Here is an 18,302-nt window from a genome sequence, read left to right as displayed (position 1 = left end):
GTTTAAAGCAGAAGTCCACCCACTGCTGCAAAAATTTAAAGCCAGCAGCTACACATACTGCAGCTGCTGGCTTTTAATAATAGGACACGTACCTGTCCTGGAGTCCAGCGATGTCAGCACCGCGGCTGATGTTTCTATCAGCTGTCGGGTGCTGCCGGTGCCATTGCGGGTAAGGGAACCCAGCAGTGTAGCCTTACGGCTTCACGCCGGGAACCCTACTGCACATGTGCGAGGCTTTGCTCTTCTCTCCTACTGGCCCGGTGGCAGGGGAAGGAGGAGGGAGCCGAGCGGTGACGTCAACAGCCACAGCCCTGGCTCCGAAAAGTGGGAACAGGATACCTTTCTTCGCTTCCTCCTCCCCCTGAAGGTGCCAATTGTGGCACCGGAGGGGGGAGGAGACAAATGAGCGGAAGTTCCACTTTTGGGTGGAACTCCGCTTTGAAGTTTGCTGCACAACATTTAGACAAGCCTGTAAAATACTGGTAGAATATAATCTGGTCAGATGAGACCAAAATTTAACTCTTTGGATGCCATAATACACACCATGTTTGGAGGTCAAATGGCACTGCACATCACCCCAAAAACACCCCCATACCAAGTGAAGTTTGGAGGTGAGAACATCATGGTGTGGGGCTGTTTTCCAGCATACAGTACTGGCAAACTTCATGTCACTGAAGGAAGGATGAATGGAAAAATGGACCAAGACATTCTTGATAAAAATCTGCTGCCATCTACCAGGATCATGAAGATGAAACGAGGGTGGACATTTCAGCAAGACAATGATCCCAAACACAAAGCCTAGGAAACTCTCAGTTGGTTTCAAAGAAAGAAAATAAAGCTGCTAGAATGGCCCAGCCAATCACCTGACTTGAAGCCAATAGAAAATCTATGGAAAGAACTAAAGATCAGAGTTTATAGAAGAGGCCCACAGAGCTTTCAAGTTTTGAAGACTGTGTTGAAGAATGGGCCAAAATCACACCTTAGCAATGCATGTGACTAGTTCTTTCCATACAGGAGACATCTTGAAGCTGTCATTACCAACAAAGGATTTTGTAGAAAGTATTAAATACATTTCAGTTATCTTTTTCAATAATTTTTCCCTGTGGCATTCCATTTTATTACACATAACTTAATTTCTGAACGTATTTGTTTTGGTGTCTTTGTATGCATGGATGTGTTGAAAATTTCATGTCAATAGCACCTTTAGAAATATATTTACCTAGAAAAGTGGTGACAAATTCAATACTTATTTACTAGCTGTATATGCATGGTTGCTGCGTTATGCAGTATGCATGTATGGGTGTATCTTTTTAATATTGTGGTACACATGTTTGAGCAAACCATTACACACATTATTGGTTAAACTACTGTAGATGGACTTTTTTTTTTTTCAACCAGACTAACTATGTAATACAGAGATTTGATAGGCGGCTTATATATTTACCTTTTATTCCAGCTGCCAGTAGGTTGTTTTCTCTACTGCTGACTTTCTTTCACTTTTTGAGTTTAGAATTTACTGATATTCTGTCAACAAGATCCTGAGTAAAATGTTCCATAAAGACCTTGAGTAAATGTGTGTATACATGCGTAAAAATATTCTTTATCCTCTTCTAGTTGCCAGTGTTGCTTTTATGCACATATGTATACACATGTACCTACGTAAATTACTGCACTGAAATGTAAAAGGTTCTATTTTTATTTTATTGCTCTGTACTCATCGCGGTATTACTGATCCTTACACAGATGTGTGCATTGTTCCATATGTAACAATGCACCTGTGGCATTTTTTTCTCTTGTGTGCATAAGACCTTAGAGCTCAGATGAGGCAGGATTTCCATTCCACTTTTTTCTGTAATGTCGGCTGCAAGTTTGGGTGTAAAGGCCAATTAGCGCTTTGTGAAGACTTACCTATTGAATTTAGTGATTTAGTAAAGTGCACCAAGAAGCATGCTAACTTTTTATTAGGCCAATAGCATCATAGGGGGCAGGGATTCTAACCCCAGAGTTGTGATTTGTAAACTCTGACTATTGTACTCTTTCAATTTACAAAACAATTTAATGGATAGAGCCTATAGGGTTGATTTACAAAAGGAAAATAGGGTGTTCACATTGCAGGGGAATTTGCACTTTGCAAAGAGAATTTTTCTTTAGCTTAGTGAATGTGGTGAAAACTCTCATTGCAAAAAATACCCAATCATGTGCAAGAAAAATAAAAAAACAGTATTTTTTTCTTTACATGATTGAATGATAAAAGTCATGGAATAGGGTTGTGTCAGTAGTTTAAAGTGGTAGTAAACTGTTGGGTTTTTTTTTTTTTGCTACCCTGCAAGGTAATGTCATAATGTGCTCATATGCATTGCATACAAGCACATTATGTTAACCACATAAGGACCGAGCCTCTTTCTGAGATTTGTTGTTTACAGTTTACAGTTGTTAAAAACTGTTTTTTTTTTTGTTTTTTTTTTGCTAGAAAATGACTTAGAACCCCCAAACATTATATATTTTTTTCTAACACCCTAGAGAATAAAATGGCGGTCATTGCAATACTTTCTGTCACACCATATTTGTGCAGCTGTCTAACAAGCGCACATTCTTTGGAAAAAATACACTTTTTTAAATGTAAAAATAAGACAACAGTAAAGTTAGCCCATTTTTTTTTTTTATATTGTGAAAGATGTTACGCCGAGTAAATTGATACCCAACATGTCACACTTCAAAATTGTGACCGCTCGTGGAATGGCAACAAACGTTTACCCTTAAAAATCTCCATAGGCGACGTTTAAAAAATTCTACAGGTTGCATGTTTTGAGTTAGAGAAGGTTTAGGGCGAGAATTATTGCCTCCACTCTACCGATCACGGCAATACCTCACATGTGTGGTTAAAACACCGTTTTCATATGCTGGCGCTACTCACGTATGCGCTCGCTTCTGCACGCGAGCTCGGCGGGACAGGGGAACGTTTAAAAAACTTTTTTTTCTTATTTATTTTACCTTTTATTTTTTATTTTTACACTGTTCTTTTTTTTTTAAAAAATTTGTCACGTTTTGCCTATTACAAGGAATGTAAACATTCCTTGTAATAGAAGAAAAGCATGACAGGACCTCTTAAATATGAGATCTGGGGTCAAAAAGACCTCAGATCTCATATTTACACTAAAATGCAATAAAAAAATAAATAAAAAAATTTGTCATTTAAAAAAATGTAAAAAAAAATAATGTCCCTTTAAGAGCTATGGGCGGAAGTGACGTTTTGACATTGCTTCCACCCTTCAAAGATATGGAGATGGGTGGGGGCCATCTTCCCCTCACTCGTCTCCATGTCAGGCTAGGGAGAGGATCTGATGGCCTCCGCCGCTACCGACGGCTCCTGTAAGAGGCGGAGGGCACCAGAGCGCGGCGGGAGGGGGGCCCCTCTCCCGTTGCCGATAAAAGTGACCTTGCGGCGAATTCGCAGCAGAGACCACTTTTATCTTGAAGCGGACCGCCAGATGAAGAAGAGGATACCAGGGTTATGGCAGCTAGCTGCTACCATAACAATGATATTCCTCTTCAAAGTACCAACGTATAACGACGGCGGGCGGTCCGTAAGTGGTTAAACTTACCTGAAAACAAGGCATTCCAGCGCCGCGCTGTGACCGCTGCAGTCGCTCCCATCTTCACCCGGTCTTTCTTCTGGGTTCGCAAACTTTGTTTGTGTAACTGGCTGGAGCCGCGATGATGTCATTCACGGCACAGGACTCTGAAGGAACGGCCTGGTTGGCTGTTCCTTCAGAGCGCATGCGCCAGTGATGTCACTGGCAGCATGTACAGTAAATATCTCCTAAACGGTTCACATTTAAGAGATTTTTACAGTACCTATAGGTAAGCCTTTTAATAGGCTTACCCATAGGTAAAAGTTAGAGATGGGTGTTACTCCCACTTTAATATTAGGATTATGAGGTCTAGTTCAACTGTTAGGGTTAAAATTAGGGTTAGCTTGGGATATGTTAAGTATAGGGCAATCATTTTAGGGACTTGGTTAAGTATAGTTACAGTGAGAGTAAACAGTTAGGGTCAGGTTAAGGTTTGAAGGTTGGGTTAGGAGTTGGGGGAGAAGCTATGAGGTAAAAGAACATTTTAGGGAATAAAGTGGTTTTAAACCCAAAACCAAAAATGTAATATATTGCAGCTAACAATCATTAGATGTGGTGGCTGCATCAGTTGTCTATTCTTTGGCTTTTTCCCCTCTGTCTTCACCTTGTGATCTTGCCTCTAACATACCTTCAGTATTAGTGAGACACAACTCTGGAGGAATGAGGAGAGGAGGCACATCAGCAATCAGTCTAGGGGGGAGGGGAGTGTTAATGTATTAGCAAATTTAGATACCCTAACAAATTGAAGCTAAACTCCAGCTCATGCTTTATAATCAGTTACAGCAAACAGATTTTTTTTTCCTTTTGGGATAAAGGTTTTGCATTAATGAAAAAAAGCGGATCATTTTAATCACCCCTGCCAGTGATAAGTGGTTTGTCTCATCCATGTAAACTGATATATTCTGCTGGAGATTTGGTGCTGTCAAAAAACAACAAGCTTGCTGCTTGAATTACCAGATGAAGATAGAAGAAAGAAAGCCTAAAAAAGGAAACTAATGGAGCCATCACATCTAAGAACGGGTAAACTGCAATTTATTAAATGTTTGCTTTAGTGTTTAATACTGCTTTAAAGAGGAAGTAAATTCTGGTGGGTTTTTCTTCCTTAATTCTTCCCTGCAAGGTAAAGGCATAATGTGCTAGTATTCATCACATACTAGTACATTATGTGACACCTGCAAACGAAGCCTGAGTCATTCCTGCTGCAGGCAGCATCCATCTTTGCCTATCTTCCAGGGCTGTGGACTCCAGCTCTGTGACTGGCTGGAGCCGCGTGACGTCACTTCCACGCATGTGTGCAGGAGCCGCCGGTCACGACACACTCGCCTGAAGAAATGGCACAGGCGGCCGTTCCTTCAGAGCACATGCGCCAATGACATCATCGGCACAGTAAACAGTAAATATCTCCTGAATGGTGCACGTTTAGGAGATATTTACAGTACATATAAGTAAGCCTTATTCTAGGCCTACCTATAGGTACAACTTCCCCATGGAGGTTTACAACCTCTTTAAGTAAAGTGCAGAGGATTCAGGAAAGGTTGGGGTTAGGTTTGAGTGCATCATTTAGGCCTGTTTTACACTGGTGCGACATACAGTCCAACTTTGGGAGCACATGTCACATGACGTGTATAAATCAATGGTTCCCTATGAAAGCCATCTTAACTGGTCCGACACAAGTTGGTCCGACTTTGAAAAAGGTTCCTGCACTTCTTTGGTCTGACTTTTGTCTAACTTCAGCCCATTCAATATCATTGAAGTTGGATCAAAGTTGGATCATCATAAAAACTGATCTGACTTTGGCATGCGACTTGTGCTCTGAGGACCTTGAAGGGGAACCCCACGCCGTTTTTTAAAAAAAATGTTGGCCCCCAAAATTTATTCCAGACCCTTATCTGAGCACACAGCCTGCAGGTCAGGAAAGGGGGGAGCGAGCGTGTGCCTTTCCCCCCCAGAACATACCAGGCCACATGCCCTCAACAAAGAGGGTGGGTGCTGTGGGGCGGGGGAGGCGCTCTGCGCCCCCCACCCCAAAGCACCTTGTAGCCACGTTGATGAAAAGGGCCTCTTCCCGACAACCCTGGGCGGTGGTTGTCGAGGTCTGTGGGCGGGGGGCTTATCGGAATCTGGAAGCCCCCTTTAATAAGGGGGCCCCCCACCCTATGTGAATGAGTATGGGGTAAACTGTACCCCTACCCATTCACCCCAAAAAGTGTCAAAAATAAATAAAACCAGTACACAGGTTTTTGACAAAGTCCTTTATTAAAGTAGCTCCAGTGAGTCTTCTCTTCCGATTTCTTATCTCTCCACTGATGTCTTCTTTCTCTGCCGGTTCTTCTCGCATTGATGTCTTCTTCCTCGGGTTCTTCTCGCTGCGCTGATGTCTTCTTCCTCTGCCGGTTCTTCCTCTGGTTCTTCTCGCTGCGTTGATGTCTTCTTCTTCTGGTTCTTCCTCCGGTTCTTCATGCTGCGCTGACTTCTCTTTCCTCTAACGGTTCTTCCTCCAGTTCTTCTCCTGGCACTAGCTCCCACTCTTATGTTAGCTCTGGCGTATGCCATTAGTTATAAAGCCATGGACCATGGCCATCTGGTGATGTCATTTGGAGACCCCGCCCCTTGTGGCGGCACTTCCCCATCATGCCCTGGGCAGTGACGTCACTATGGTCACGCCCCATGGCTTCATAAATAATGGCACATGCCGGAGCTAACATAAGAGCAGTAGCTAGCGTTGGGAGAAGAAATGGAGAAAGAATCGGCAGAGGAAAAAGACATCAGCACAGGAAGAAGAACCGCAGGAACAACCGGCAGAGGAAGAAGACATCAGTGCAGCAAGAACAACTGGAGGAAGAACCAGAGGAAGAAGACATCAACGCAGCGAGAAGAACCGGAGGAAGAATCGGCAGAGGAAGAAGACATCAACGCAGTGAGAACAACCAGAGGAAGAAGACATCAACGCAGCAAGAAGAACCGGAGGAAGAAGACATCACCAGAGTGAAGAAATCAGAGGGAGAAGAAATAGGAGGACGAAGATACGCTGGAGCTACTTTAATAAAGGACTTTGTCAGAAACCTGTGACTGGTTCTATTTATATTTGACTACCCCATATTCACTTACATAGGGTGGGGGGCCGGGATCTGGGGGCCCCTTGTTAAAGGGGGCTTCCAGCTTCTGATAAGCCCCGCCCACAGACCACAACAACCACCACCCAGGGTTGTTGGGAACAGGCCCTTTGTATCCATCAACATAGGGACCAGGTACTTTGGCACAGAGCCCCCCTGTTCAAAAGCACCCACCCCCCATGTTGAGGGCATGTGGCCTGGTATGGTCCAGAAGGGGGGGCGCTTGCTCATCTCCACCCTTTCCTGACCTGCTGAGCTGCATGCTTGGATAAGGGTCTGGTATGGATTTTAGGTGGACACAATGTGTTTTTTTTTTTCATTTGGCGTGGGGGTTGCCCTTAAAATCCATACCAGACCAAAGGGTCTGATTTGGTCTTGGGGGGACCCCACACCATTTTTTTTTTTTGTTTTTTGCTTTTTACATTTTGGCATGGGATCCCTCCTCAAGATTCATACAAGACTCAAAGGGCCTGATATTGTCGGATCAAAGTCGGATCCCATTCATTGAAGTCACATGGAAGTCGGACATGAAGTCGTAGGGCAAAGTCCGAACAGAAGTCGTCCAACTTCCATGTCATACCAGTGTGAACCCGGCCTTATGCCGCGTACACACGGTCGGACTTTTCGTCTACAAAAGTCCAACGGACGCCGACGGACTAAAGCTGGCTGGTAATCCGATCGTGTGTGGGCTTCTCCGGACTTTCAGCAGACTTTTTCAGCCTCAAATCCGACGGACTTTAGATTTGAAACATGCTTCAAATCTTTACGTCGTAACTACGACGGACCCCGAAATCCGCTCGTCTGTGTGCTAGTCCGACGGACAAAAACCCATGCTAGGGCAACTATTGGCTACTGGCTATGAACTTCCTTATTTTAGTCCGGTGTACGTCATCACGTACGAATCCGTCGGACTTTTGTGTGGTCGTGTGTAGGCAAGTCCGTTCGTTAGAAAGTCTGCTGCAAGTCCGCCGAAAGTCCGCCGGAAGTCTGTCGGACAGGCTGTCGGACTTTTGTAGACGAAAAGTCCGACCGTGTGTACGCGGCATGAGTGTTTAACAGAATAAGGACACTTGGGACAGTGTTAGGATTTTCATTTTTAACAAGACCACCTGGTGTGTTGAGAATAAACTTTTGTTAAACTTACCTTTGTGACAAAATTTACAGCAAAATCCCCCTGCAAGATATTCCCCCTCCTTACACGGCACTTGTCTTTTGAAAAGTCTGTGAGATAAATCGTGTTTTTCCTTCATATATTTGTCTGAGGAATCTTGAAGGAGTTTCATAGATAAAACAAGTTTGCCTTGAATGATCACCTAAAAATGAGAAAAAGCCTTTCATTTTTTGATTTATAAAAGTACCAGTATGGTGTTTGTTATCTGGAATTCTCTACCAGGGTTCCCCAGATTTGCCTAAAATTATAGTAAATGTGTTATCAATATGTGTCTTATCCAACACTGTCCTTTGCAATCATATTCTCTTTATAATTTTTAGCATACCCCAGAACTTTAAAATCTATAACCTGGACATTTTAAAGTGGTTCAAAAGTCAAAATGTTTTTTTTTTTTTTTTACCTTTTACCTTAATGCATTCTCTTCAATAAAGTAAAAACTCCACAGTACCTATCTTACCCACCCCCATACCTAAACACATGCCTGACAACTCTATCCATCATTGTTCCAGCTGCAGCACTGCTCCTCTCACTTCCTAGTTCCACAGGAAACACTAAGAGCAGTAGAAGCTATAGGCTCCTACTGTTGTCAGTCAGACTCTTCTGAGGAGGAAGTGGGGGCCTGGCTTACTGAGTTGTGTGTGCCTATGTATGTACACGGCCCGCCCTCAGGAGCACATGCACAAGAGCACCTCCTTAGCATCTGGCTTGCTAAGGAGGCACCTGGGGGAAGGAGGAGCTGACAGCGCCAGTGGTAGACTGCCAAAGAAGAGGTAAGGGATAGTATTGCACAGAATTGGTAAGTATAACATATTTTTTACTTTAATAAAAAAAGAATATTTAGTTTCACCTTTAATACTTTCAAATCCCACCCTTTTCTCCCCAAAACCACATGTATGTTTGTTACTCCATCCTTGTTTTTAACAAACCCAGACAATCAACAATTTCTTGTCAGAATAGGTATGGCTGAGGTGCAGTTTTATAACAGTTGTGGAATTACTTATACCATGTTTTGGACTGTATTACCAACTGTGTGGAATTATATGACATAGTTACATAGTTACATAGTAGGTGAGGTTGAAAAAAGACATAAGTCCATCAAGCCCAACCCATGTGTGTGATTATATGTCAGTATTACATTGTATATCCCTGTATGTTGTGGTCGTTCAGGTGCTTATCTAATAGTTTCTTGAAACTATCAATGCCCCCAGCTAAGACCACCGCCTGTGGAAGGGAATTCCACATACTTGCCGCTCTTACAGTAATGAACCCTCTACGTAGTTTAAGGTTAAACCTCTTTTCTTCTAATTTTAATGAGTGGCCACGTGTCTTGTTAAACTCTCTTCTGCGAAAAAGTTTTATCCCTATTGTGGGGTCACCAGTATTTGTATATTGAAATCATATCCCCTCTCAAGAGTCTCTTCTCCACAGAGAAGAAGTTCAGTGCTCGCAACCTTTCCTCATAACTAATGTCCTCCAGACCCTATATTAGCTTTCATGGAAACAACAGAGGGGTAAAAAGGAACTGAATGGTTCTGCTTAACAGTGTTGTGACAACAGGCAGAGGTTCAGTAACGTCTGCGCCTGTATGTAATTAGGATAATTGCTTACACCAATGGCACTCAGGCAATGACACAGGTGCGTTCCTCTGAATTAATTACGCATATCAAAAAAAGGGAGGAGAAGGAATGGAGTTGGAGACCAATTCCAAATTAAAGCAATTCATCAAAGAGGAACAGGCAATTAACAAAAATGTATATTATGTTTATTAAATGATTCACTTAAACACCAATCAAAAAATATAGTTTAAAAACAGGTACCACCACCAATTCATAAAATAGACAACGTTGTCTTGAACAAACACAGATGGCCACCACAAAAAAAGACCATACACACCTCCTATCATGCAAATACAAGATGATATCTCCTTGTGGGTCATCTAACAGGAAGCTGATTTTCCTAGTAAATATCAGCATACAAGCTGATTTCAAGTAGGGGGAAGGTGGATGGTAATGCAGCCGTTTGGAACTCACGTCCACCGTGTGGATGTCAATAAAGGGAACTGAAGGTGACCGACTTGCTGCTGGGGCAGCGAAAACTGCAGTCCTAGTGTGCAAAGTTCACAATAGACATTCAGTACCGTGGGAAACTGATATCATGGGGGGAAGTTCCTGTATATAAAGAGCTGTAGATACTGGAGGATTGGAGCAGGCTTAAATAAATAACTGACTCGATCAGATCATCAGCGCTTTAGGGGAGAGCGGTGCTTGAAGATAAATGCAGCAATCCCATGCTGGGTATATAAAAGGTAAGATCTCACCCAAATGTAGACACTGGAATGTGACACCGATCAAACAGAGGAGCCGTATCTTGCTCGTACCATCTCCAGGTAGTTGGTCAGGCTATCTTCCATCCACATACATGGTATCGCCAGTCAGATCCAGATGGTGATGCTCGGGGAATGTGATGTTGAATTGGAAGGTACAATGGTTAGTGCAGTGCATATAGTCATCCAGTTCCCGGGCTTGTTTGAAGGCACTTCAAATTGGTGTTTAAGTGAATTGATTGGTGTTTAAGTGAATCATTTAATAAACATAATATACATTTTTGTTAATTGCCTGTTCCTCTTTGATGAATTGCTTTCATTTGGAATTGGTCTTCAATTCCATTCCTTCTCCCCCCTTTTTTCCTATATTAGCTTTGTTGCCCTTTTTTGTACTCGCTTCATTTCCAGTACATCCTTCCTGAGGAATGGTGCCCAGAACTGGACAGCATACTCCAGGTGTGGCCGGACCAGAGTCTTGTAGAGCGGGAAATTATTGTTTTATCTCTGGAGTTGATCCCCTTTTTAATGCATGCCAATATTCTGTTTGCTTTGTTAGCAGCAGCTTGGCATTGCATGCCATCCTTGACTCCCCCAGAGGTTCTCCCCCCAGTGTATAGATTGCATTCATATTTTTGCCACCCAAATGCATTATTTTACATTTTTCTACATTGAACCTCATTTGCCATGTAGTTGCCCACCCCATTAAATTGTTCAGATCTTTTTGCAAGGTTTCCACATCCTGCAGAGAAGTTATCGCCTTGTTTAGCTTAGTATTGTCCGCAAATACAGAGATTGAACTGTTTACTCCATCCTCCAGGTCGTTTATGAACAAATTAAATAGGATTGGTCCCAGCACAGAGCCATGGGGGACCCCACTACCCACCCCTGACCATTCCGAGTACTCCCCATTTATCACCACCCTCTGAACTCACCCTTGTAGCCAGTTTCCATGTACTCACCCTACATTAAACGTTTATGGGGAACTGTGTCAAATGCTTTTGCAAAATCCAGATACACCACGTCTACGGTCCTTCCTTTATCTAGATGTCAACTCACCTCTTCATAGAAGGTTAATAGATTGGTTTGGCAAGAACGATTCTTCATGAATCCATGCTGATTACTGCTAATGATACCGTTCATATGACTAAAATCTTGGATATAGTCCCTTGTCATCCCCTCCAAGAGTTTACATACTATTGATGTTAGGCTAACTGCTCTGTAATTCCCAGGGATGTATTTTGGGCCCTTTTTATTATTGGTGCTACTGTACGTTGGCTTTTCTCCAATCAGCTAGTACCATTCCAGTCAGTAGACTGTAAGTAAAAATTAGGAACAATGGTCTGGCAATTACTTGACTGAGTTTCCTAAGTACCCTCGGATGCAAGCCATCTGGTCCTGGTGATTTATTAATGTTAAGTTTCCCAAGTCTAATTTTATTCTGTCCTCTGTTTTGGTTACTAGAGGACCCCGATTCGTGAAGACAGAGGAGAAGAATAAATTCAATACCTTTGCCATCTCCCCATCCTTTGTAACCAGATGTCCTTCCTCATTCTTTATGGGGCCAATATGGTCTGTCCTCCCTTTTTACTGTTTACATACTTAAAGAATTTCTTGGGATTTTTTTTGCTCTCCTCCGCTATGTGTCTTTCATGTTCTATCTTAGCCGTCCTTATTGCACCCTTACATTTCTTGTTGCATTCTTTATAAAGTCTGAATGCTGACGATGATCCCTCAACCTTATATTTTTTGAAGGCCTTCTCCTTTGCTTTTATATGCATTTTTTCATTGGAGTTAAGCCATCCAGGACTTTTGTTTGCTCTTTTAAATTTATTACCCAATGGGATGCATTGGCTAATGCCCTTATTTAATATGCTTTTAAAGCAAACCCATCTCTCCTCCATGTTCTTTGTTCCTAAGATTTTATCCCAATTTATGCCTTCTAGCAAGGCTCATAGTTTAGGGAAGTTGGCTCTTTTGAAATTCCGTGTCTTTGTATTCCCCTTATGTTTCCTATTTGTGTGATTTATACTGAAGCCAATTGACCTGTGATCGCTGTTACCTAAATTGCCCCGTATTTCCACATCCGTGAACAGGTCTGTATTGTTGGTAATCAGTAGATCCAGTAACGCTTTATTTCTAGCTGGTGCGTCTACCATCTGACCCATAAAATTGTCCTGCAAGACATTTAGGAACTGGCAAGCCTTAGATGAATGCGCGGTTCCCTGCGCCCAGTCTATGTCTGGATAGTTAAAATCCCCCATTATGATAACACTTCCCATCCTTGCTGCTAATCCAAATTGTGATAGGAGATCTGTCTCCCCTTCCTCCCTCAGGTTAGGAGGCCTATAGCATACTCCCAGTATTATTTTCCCCTTAGCTTCATCCCCATGACCTATTATTTGTACCTATTTTTGATACTTCAGTAAAGTTCAAAGAAAAACCACTATAATTATGCTTCTTTCCTGACTAAGCCTGTGAGTGCAAGAAGTGTGGAGCAAAGGAAACCCCCACAGTGCACCATGAGGTAAAGGTGAAATTGTGCACATCAGATATACGTTATCAATAAAGTGTAAACCTGGTCACAGAGTTGGTGGTGGTTAGGAGAAGTGATCACCCTCCTGTTGGTACAAGCATAGCCCCCCCCATTATGACACATCAGGTGGCCTGGGCCCCCAGCTACCATGGGCATCAGGCGTTTAGTCAGATCATGGAGAACAAAAATATTCTCTAGGCACTTGGGGAGTTGTTCAGACCAGGAAAAGAGAGAGGCAATCTAGGATCAGATATCATATGCATAGAAGGAAACATTTGCAGACTGCAGAGCATGTTGAAGTAGATGTCTAGTTTCTGACACATAATCACACACATAGGTTGGACTTGATGGACTTGTGTCTTTTTTCAACCTCACCTACTATGTAACTATGTAACTATGTATGTAACTGTTATGCCCCGTACACACGATTGGATTTTCGGACAACAAATGTTGAATGTGAGCTTGTTGGCGGAAAGTCCGACCGTGTGTATGCTCCATCAAACATTTCTTGGCGGACTTTCCGGCAACAAATGTTGGCTAGCAGGTTCTCAAATTTTCCGCCAACAAATTTTTGTTGTCAGACTTTCCAATCGTGTGTACACAAGTCCGTCGGACAAAAGTCCACGCATGCTCAAAAGCAGAAGTGGCTGGTTTTGTAAACTAGCTGCTTTGCTGGTGATACTTATGAAGTTATTGCAAACAAATTTTCAAAGGCTTTTTTTTCAAGTGATATTAAGAATAATAATAATAATAATAGCGCTAAATGAAAAACGCAAAAAGAAAAGCGTGAATCAACACTCACCAAACTTCTACTAACACAAAATTAGCAGAATGAGCCCAAAGGGTGGCGCTAAAGAGCTGAAAAACCATGTAGTACGTCTTGTACGTCACTACATTCGTAATTGTTGGCCAACATTTGTGTGACCATGTGTATGCAAGACAAGTTGGAGCTAACAACCTTCAAACAAAATTCCATGTTTTGTCGGAAAGTCAGATCGTGTGTATGGGGCATAAGAGTCCAACTGTGTAGCATGGCAACAATCAGCAGTTCACACATATGTTAGTACTAAAGCAGTACTACATACTTGTAAGCTTAGTACTACAATAGTACCACACAAATGTCATGCAATTACTACAATAGTACTACATCCAGGTCAGCTTAGTAATACAGAAGTACTACATACTTGATAGGTTAGTATAACAGATACACACACACACACACACAAGACTGTTATTATCACATACAGGTTAGTACGATAACAGTGCTATGTACAGGTCAGGTTAGTACTACAGCAGTATGACATTCAGGTCAGTTTAGTACTACAGCAGTACTACATGCAGGTTAGGTTAATACTCTAACATTACTTTATACAGTTTAGGTTAATACTACAACAGTACAAGTCATGCTCTACACCTCTAGCAGCTCCTTTACCCTTATAGTAAACTTGTCACTTATAATAAAATCTCAAATTCACCCTCTCCTTCCCCAACCTTACACTAGGCGCTTCCATCACCTATGCTTACATTTAGCTCTGCTCCCCTCCAGGTCCATGGAGCAGCATTGGGGCTTTACAAATTGCTGTACAAGTCCCTAAAACTGCATTGTGAAGAGTCGGGAGGCATGTTACCTGCTTTCCTGTACCAGGAGTATTGGGGTTTCTGCAATCCACCAGGAGGGAGCAGAATGGCAGGAGTGAGGTGGTAAAGGTAAGTCTAAGCAATGGAGGATTCTTGGCGGATGTGGCATTTTTATTAAAGTGACATGTTTGCATAAGCTTCACTACATTTACTAGTACTCAGTATCCTACAAGTCTTACGCACAGGACTTCAGTATAATATACAGCTGGTAAAATAAGTATTGAACAAGTCACCATTTTTCTAGGTAAATATATTTCTAAAGGTGCTATTGACATGAAATTTTCACCACATGTCGGTAACAACCCATGCAATTCATACATACAAAGAAACCAAAACAAATAAGTTCAGAAATGAAGTTATGTGTAATAAAATGGAATGACACAGGGAAAAATTATTGAACACGCCAACTGAAATGTATTTAATACTTCAAACAAAATCCTTTGTTGTTAATGACAGCTTCAAGACGCCTCCTGTATGGAGAAACTAGTCCCATGTATTGCTCAGGTGTGATTTTGGCCCATTCTTCCACACAATTAGTCTTCAAATCCTGAAGGTTCTGTGGGCCTCTCCTATGAACTATGAGTTTTAGTTTTTTTCATAGATTTTCTATTGGATTCAAGTCAGGTGATTGACTGGGCCATTCTAGCAGCTTTATTTTCTTTCTTTGAAACCAGTTGAGAGTTTCCTTGGCTTTGTGTTTAGGATCATTTTCTTGCAGAAATGTCCACCCTTGTTTCATCTTCATCATCCTGGTAGATGGCAGCAGATTTTAATCAAGAATGTCTTGGTCCATTTTTCCATTCATATTTCTTTCAACGATATGAAGTTTGCCAGTACTGTATGCTGAAAAATAGCCCCACACCATGATGTTCCCACCTCCAAACTTCACTATTGGTATGGGGGTGTTTTTGAGGTGATGTGCAGTGCCATTTGACCTCCAAACATGGTGTGTATTATGGGATCCAAAGAGTTCAATTTTGGTCTCATCTGACCAGACTATATTCTCCCAGTATTTTACAGGCTTGTCTAAATGTTGTGCAGCAGACTTTAAACAAGCTTCAACATGCTTTTTCTTCAGCAATGGAGTCTTGCGTGGTGAGCGTGCATACAGGCCATGGCGGTTGAGTGCATTAATAATTGTTTTCTTTGAAACAATTGTACCTGTTGATTCCAGGTCTTTCTGAAGTGCTCCACAAGTGGTCCTTGGCTCTTGGACACCTCTTCTGAAAACCAATGCCATCAGTATGTTTTGCAACAATAAGGTTGCAAATGCACCTTGGTAATGAGACACCTTTTTATAGGCCATCAGTTGAGACTGAACCAGCTGAGATTAATTTGCACTGACAAGGGGCAGGATTGCTTTCTAATTACTGATAGATTTCAGCTGGTGTCTTGGCTTTCTATGCCTTTTTGCACCTCTCTTTTTTCATGTGTTCAATACTTTTTCCCTGTGTCATAGTTACATAGTTAGTCAGGTTGAAAAAAGACACAAGTCCATCTAGTTCAACTAAAAAAAAAAAAAAAATTATACAATCCTATATGCACAATCCTTAACCCACAGTTGATCCAGAGAAAGGTATAATACCCTAGCAAAGTATGTTCCAATTTTCTACAGCAGGGGGAAAAATTCCTTCCAGGAGGTTCCGGCCAGGTGCGCCAGGTCCCCCCTGTCATCTGGGTCGACTTTCCATCCTCATGCAGCCATCCCTGGAGAGCACCTTGGCTCACAACATCGCAGCACAACAATGCCCAACCGAGGCACAGCCAGCTTCCCGCATGAGAATGCCTACGGAGTGAGTTCTGCTTTGCTCTGACATCCAGTGTGGTCATTTTACCATTGAGTACCAGGGCTGTTCATTATTTATCAATTATTGTTTGAACTGTTTTTAATAAACTTCCTGTTGTTTTTACTACTTTACTGGTGTCATTGAATCACCTCACGGTGTATCCACTTGCCATTTGCACCTGCCATATACTTGCCATTCGCACTTTATACCCATGGTCCTTTCTAGAGCTTTTCAGTGGAGGTTTTTGGACTCAGGTTGTTTTTAGCACCACTGTTGGTGCCTGTTTCCCACTTAGCAGCTTTTATGGACATTAGCACTGCATTGCTCATTAGAATGGAAGATAGGGGGCGTGACCGGAAGCCGACCTGCATGGACGTGTGAGCCATTAGCTCCCTCTCAGCCCACAGCTACAAGGCCTAATTTGGGGACTTTACTACACCTGCATATGGATGGTTCAAGGAGAACCCAATCCACTAAAGCCCGGGGATCATCCCAGCCTCCGTGCGGCACATCGGCGACACCCAGGGGTTACTTTACAGCCCCTTCCATGCCGGCCGGCGGGATGGACAAAATGGCGCCGGCGGGCTCCTCCACCTCCTCCATGAGGACTCAGTCATCGGGACGCCAGGCTCTAACCCATCCACAGAGCTCCCCTCCACTGGACTGGATTTCACCCGGTCCGCAGACCGCATCGAAGGGCACAGTGTGTCTCTCCCCCCACTCAGCCTCCCAGGAGGCACTGTTCCAGGGAACACAGCTCGCTCCACTAGGCCTCACTGGAGCCTCCTGCACACAGTACACAGATGACTTTCCACAGCTGCTGTGGACGGCCTCGGATCCAGGCATGTCGGCAGCGGCCCCCGGCTCCCCCACCTCCTCTGAAGATTCGGAGGTTCCCCCCCCCGCCAGCTCCTTTGTACACGCAGGACACTGGGCTCCATCCAGCAGGCCTCCAGGGGCAACACACACCACAGCAGGCCTATTACCAGGCCCCAGCCCCCCCCCTAAAGAACAAAGGCAATCTCGCTCCGGGAGCTCTGACTTAGTAGGAGGGGATCGGGACCGTGCTGCTACATATGCCCAAGCTGCTAGCCCCCTGCTTTCTACGGTCGTGGGGGAATCGCAGAGACGACCTCCTTTGCAGCCACAGCCCTTAGTGGAGAATAGCACATGGGGCCTCCAGCCACGGTCTACAGCCCAGGCTCAAACCGAGACTTTTTTGCCATATCAGCAAACACCTGCTTTTCAATATGCCCCTCGCCAGATGACACCGGACCCCCATATTCAACCGCCTCCCTCATGGCAAGATTATCTTCAAGCTATCCCGACCAAGGAGGATTTTAGGCAATTAATTGAAGATGTTAAATCTACTTGACGAGCTGAAATTCAAGCACTACAAGCTAATTTTAAACACATGGCTGACAGGGTGGAGATGGCGGAGGAAGAAATCCAGGAAACCAAACTAGCAGTGCATCGTACTCAATTGCAGGGTGCAGATTATCGTATGCTGTTGAGGGATATGCAACGCCATGTAGAGGACTTAGACAATAGGGGGCGCAGGAACAACATCCGAATCAGAGGTCTACCTGAATCGGAGGGTCCAGAGGACTTACACACCATCCTGCAAACCCTATTTAACGACCTCCTGGGAGATCCCCCAAATAAACCCATAGAAATGGACAGGGCTCATCGTGCTTTGCGTCCTAAGGGACCAGTCTCTAAACCACGAGATGTAATTTGCAAAGTCAACTCGTACCCGCTAAAACAGGACATCATGCGAAAAGCTCGATCCATTTGGAAGGTGGTCTTCGCCAATACACAAATCCAGCTTTATCCAGATCTTTCATGGATTACCTTGCAGAAATGCAGGCTCCTGCAACCCTTTCTCTTGCTGCAAGAAAAAGATATCATCTACCGATGGGGCTTCCCTTTCAGCCTAACAGCGCGGAGAGATGGACAGTGCTGTTCTACGTTACCCCAAAGATTTGGAGGCCTTCTGTGATACCTTTGGGTTCCCTGTCCCCTGGCTCCAGGAATGGGACTTGCTTGCTACTCCACCCCCTCCTCCCTCAGTCTGGCAGAGGGTCCCTCCGGCCAAGCGCTCT

The 18,302-nt window shown here is 43.4% G+C and overlaps 1 protein-coding gene across 1 annotated transcript in view; it reads right to left on the bottom strand.

Annotated features, from left to right (window-relative positions):
* Nucleotides 1-18,302, bottom strand: part of FAS (Fas cell surface death receptor) — a 111,643-nt gene that overhangs the window by 54,608 nt on the left and 38,733 nt on the right. Inside the window, exon 2 of the mRNA XM_073596364.1 lies at nt 7,890-8,058. Within this exon, the coding sequence (XP_073452465.1) occupies nt 7,890-8,058 (169 nt within the window). The remainder of the gene's footprint in view (nt 1-7,889; nt 8,059-18,302) is intronic.

The sequence above is a fragment of the Aquarana catesbeiana genome, linkage group LG08 (genome assembly GCF_042186555.1).
Source record: "Aquarana catesbeiana isolate 2022-GZ linkage group LG08, ASM4218655v1, whole genome shotgun sequence".
NCBI lineage: Eukaryota > Metazoa > Chordata > Amphibia > Anura > Ranidae > Aquarana > Aquarana catesbeiana.
This window is presented reverse-complemented; position numbering and strand designations above follow the sequence as displayed.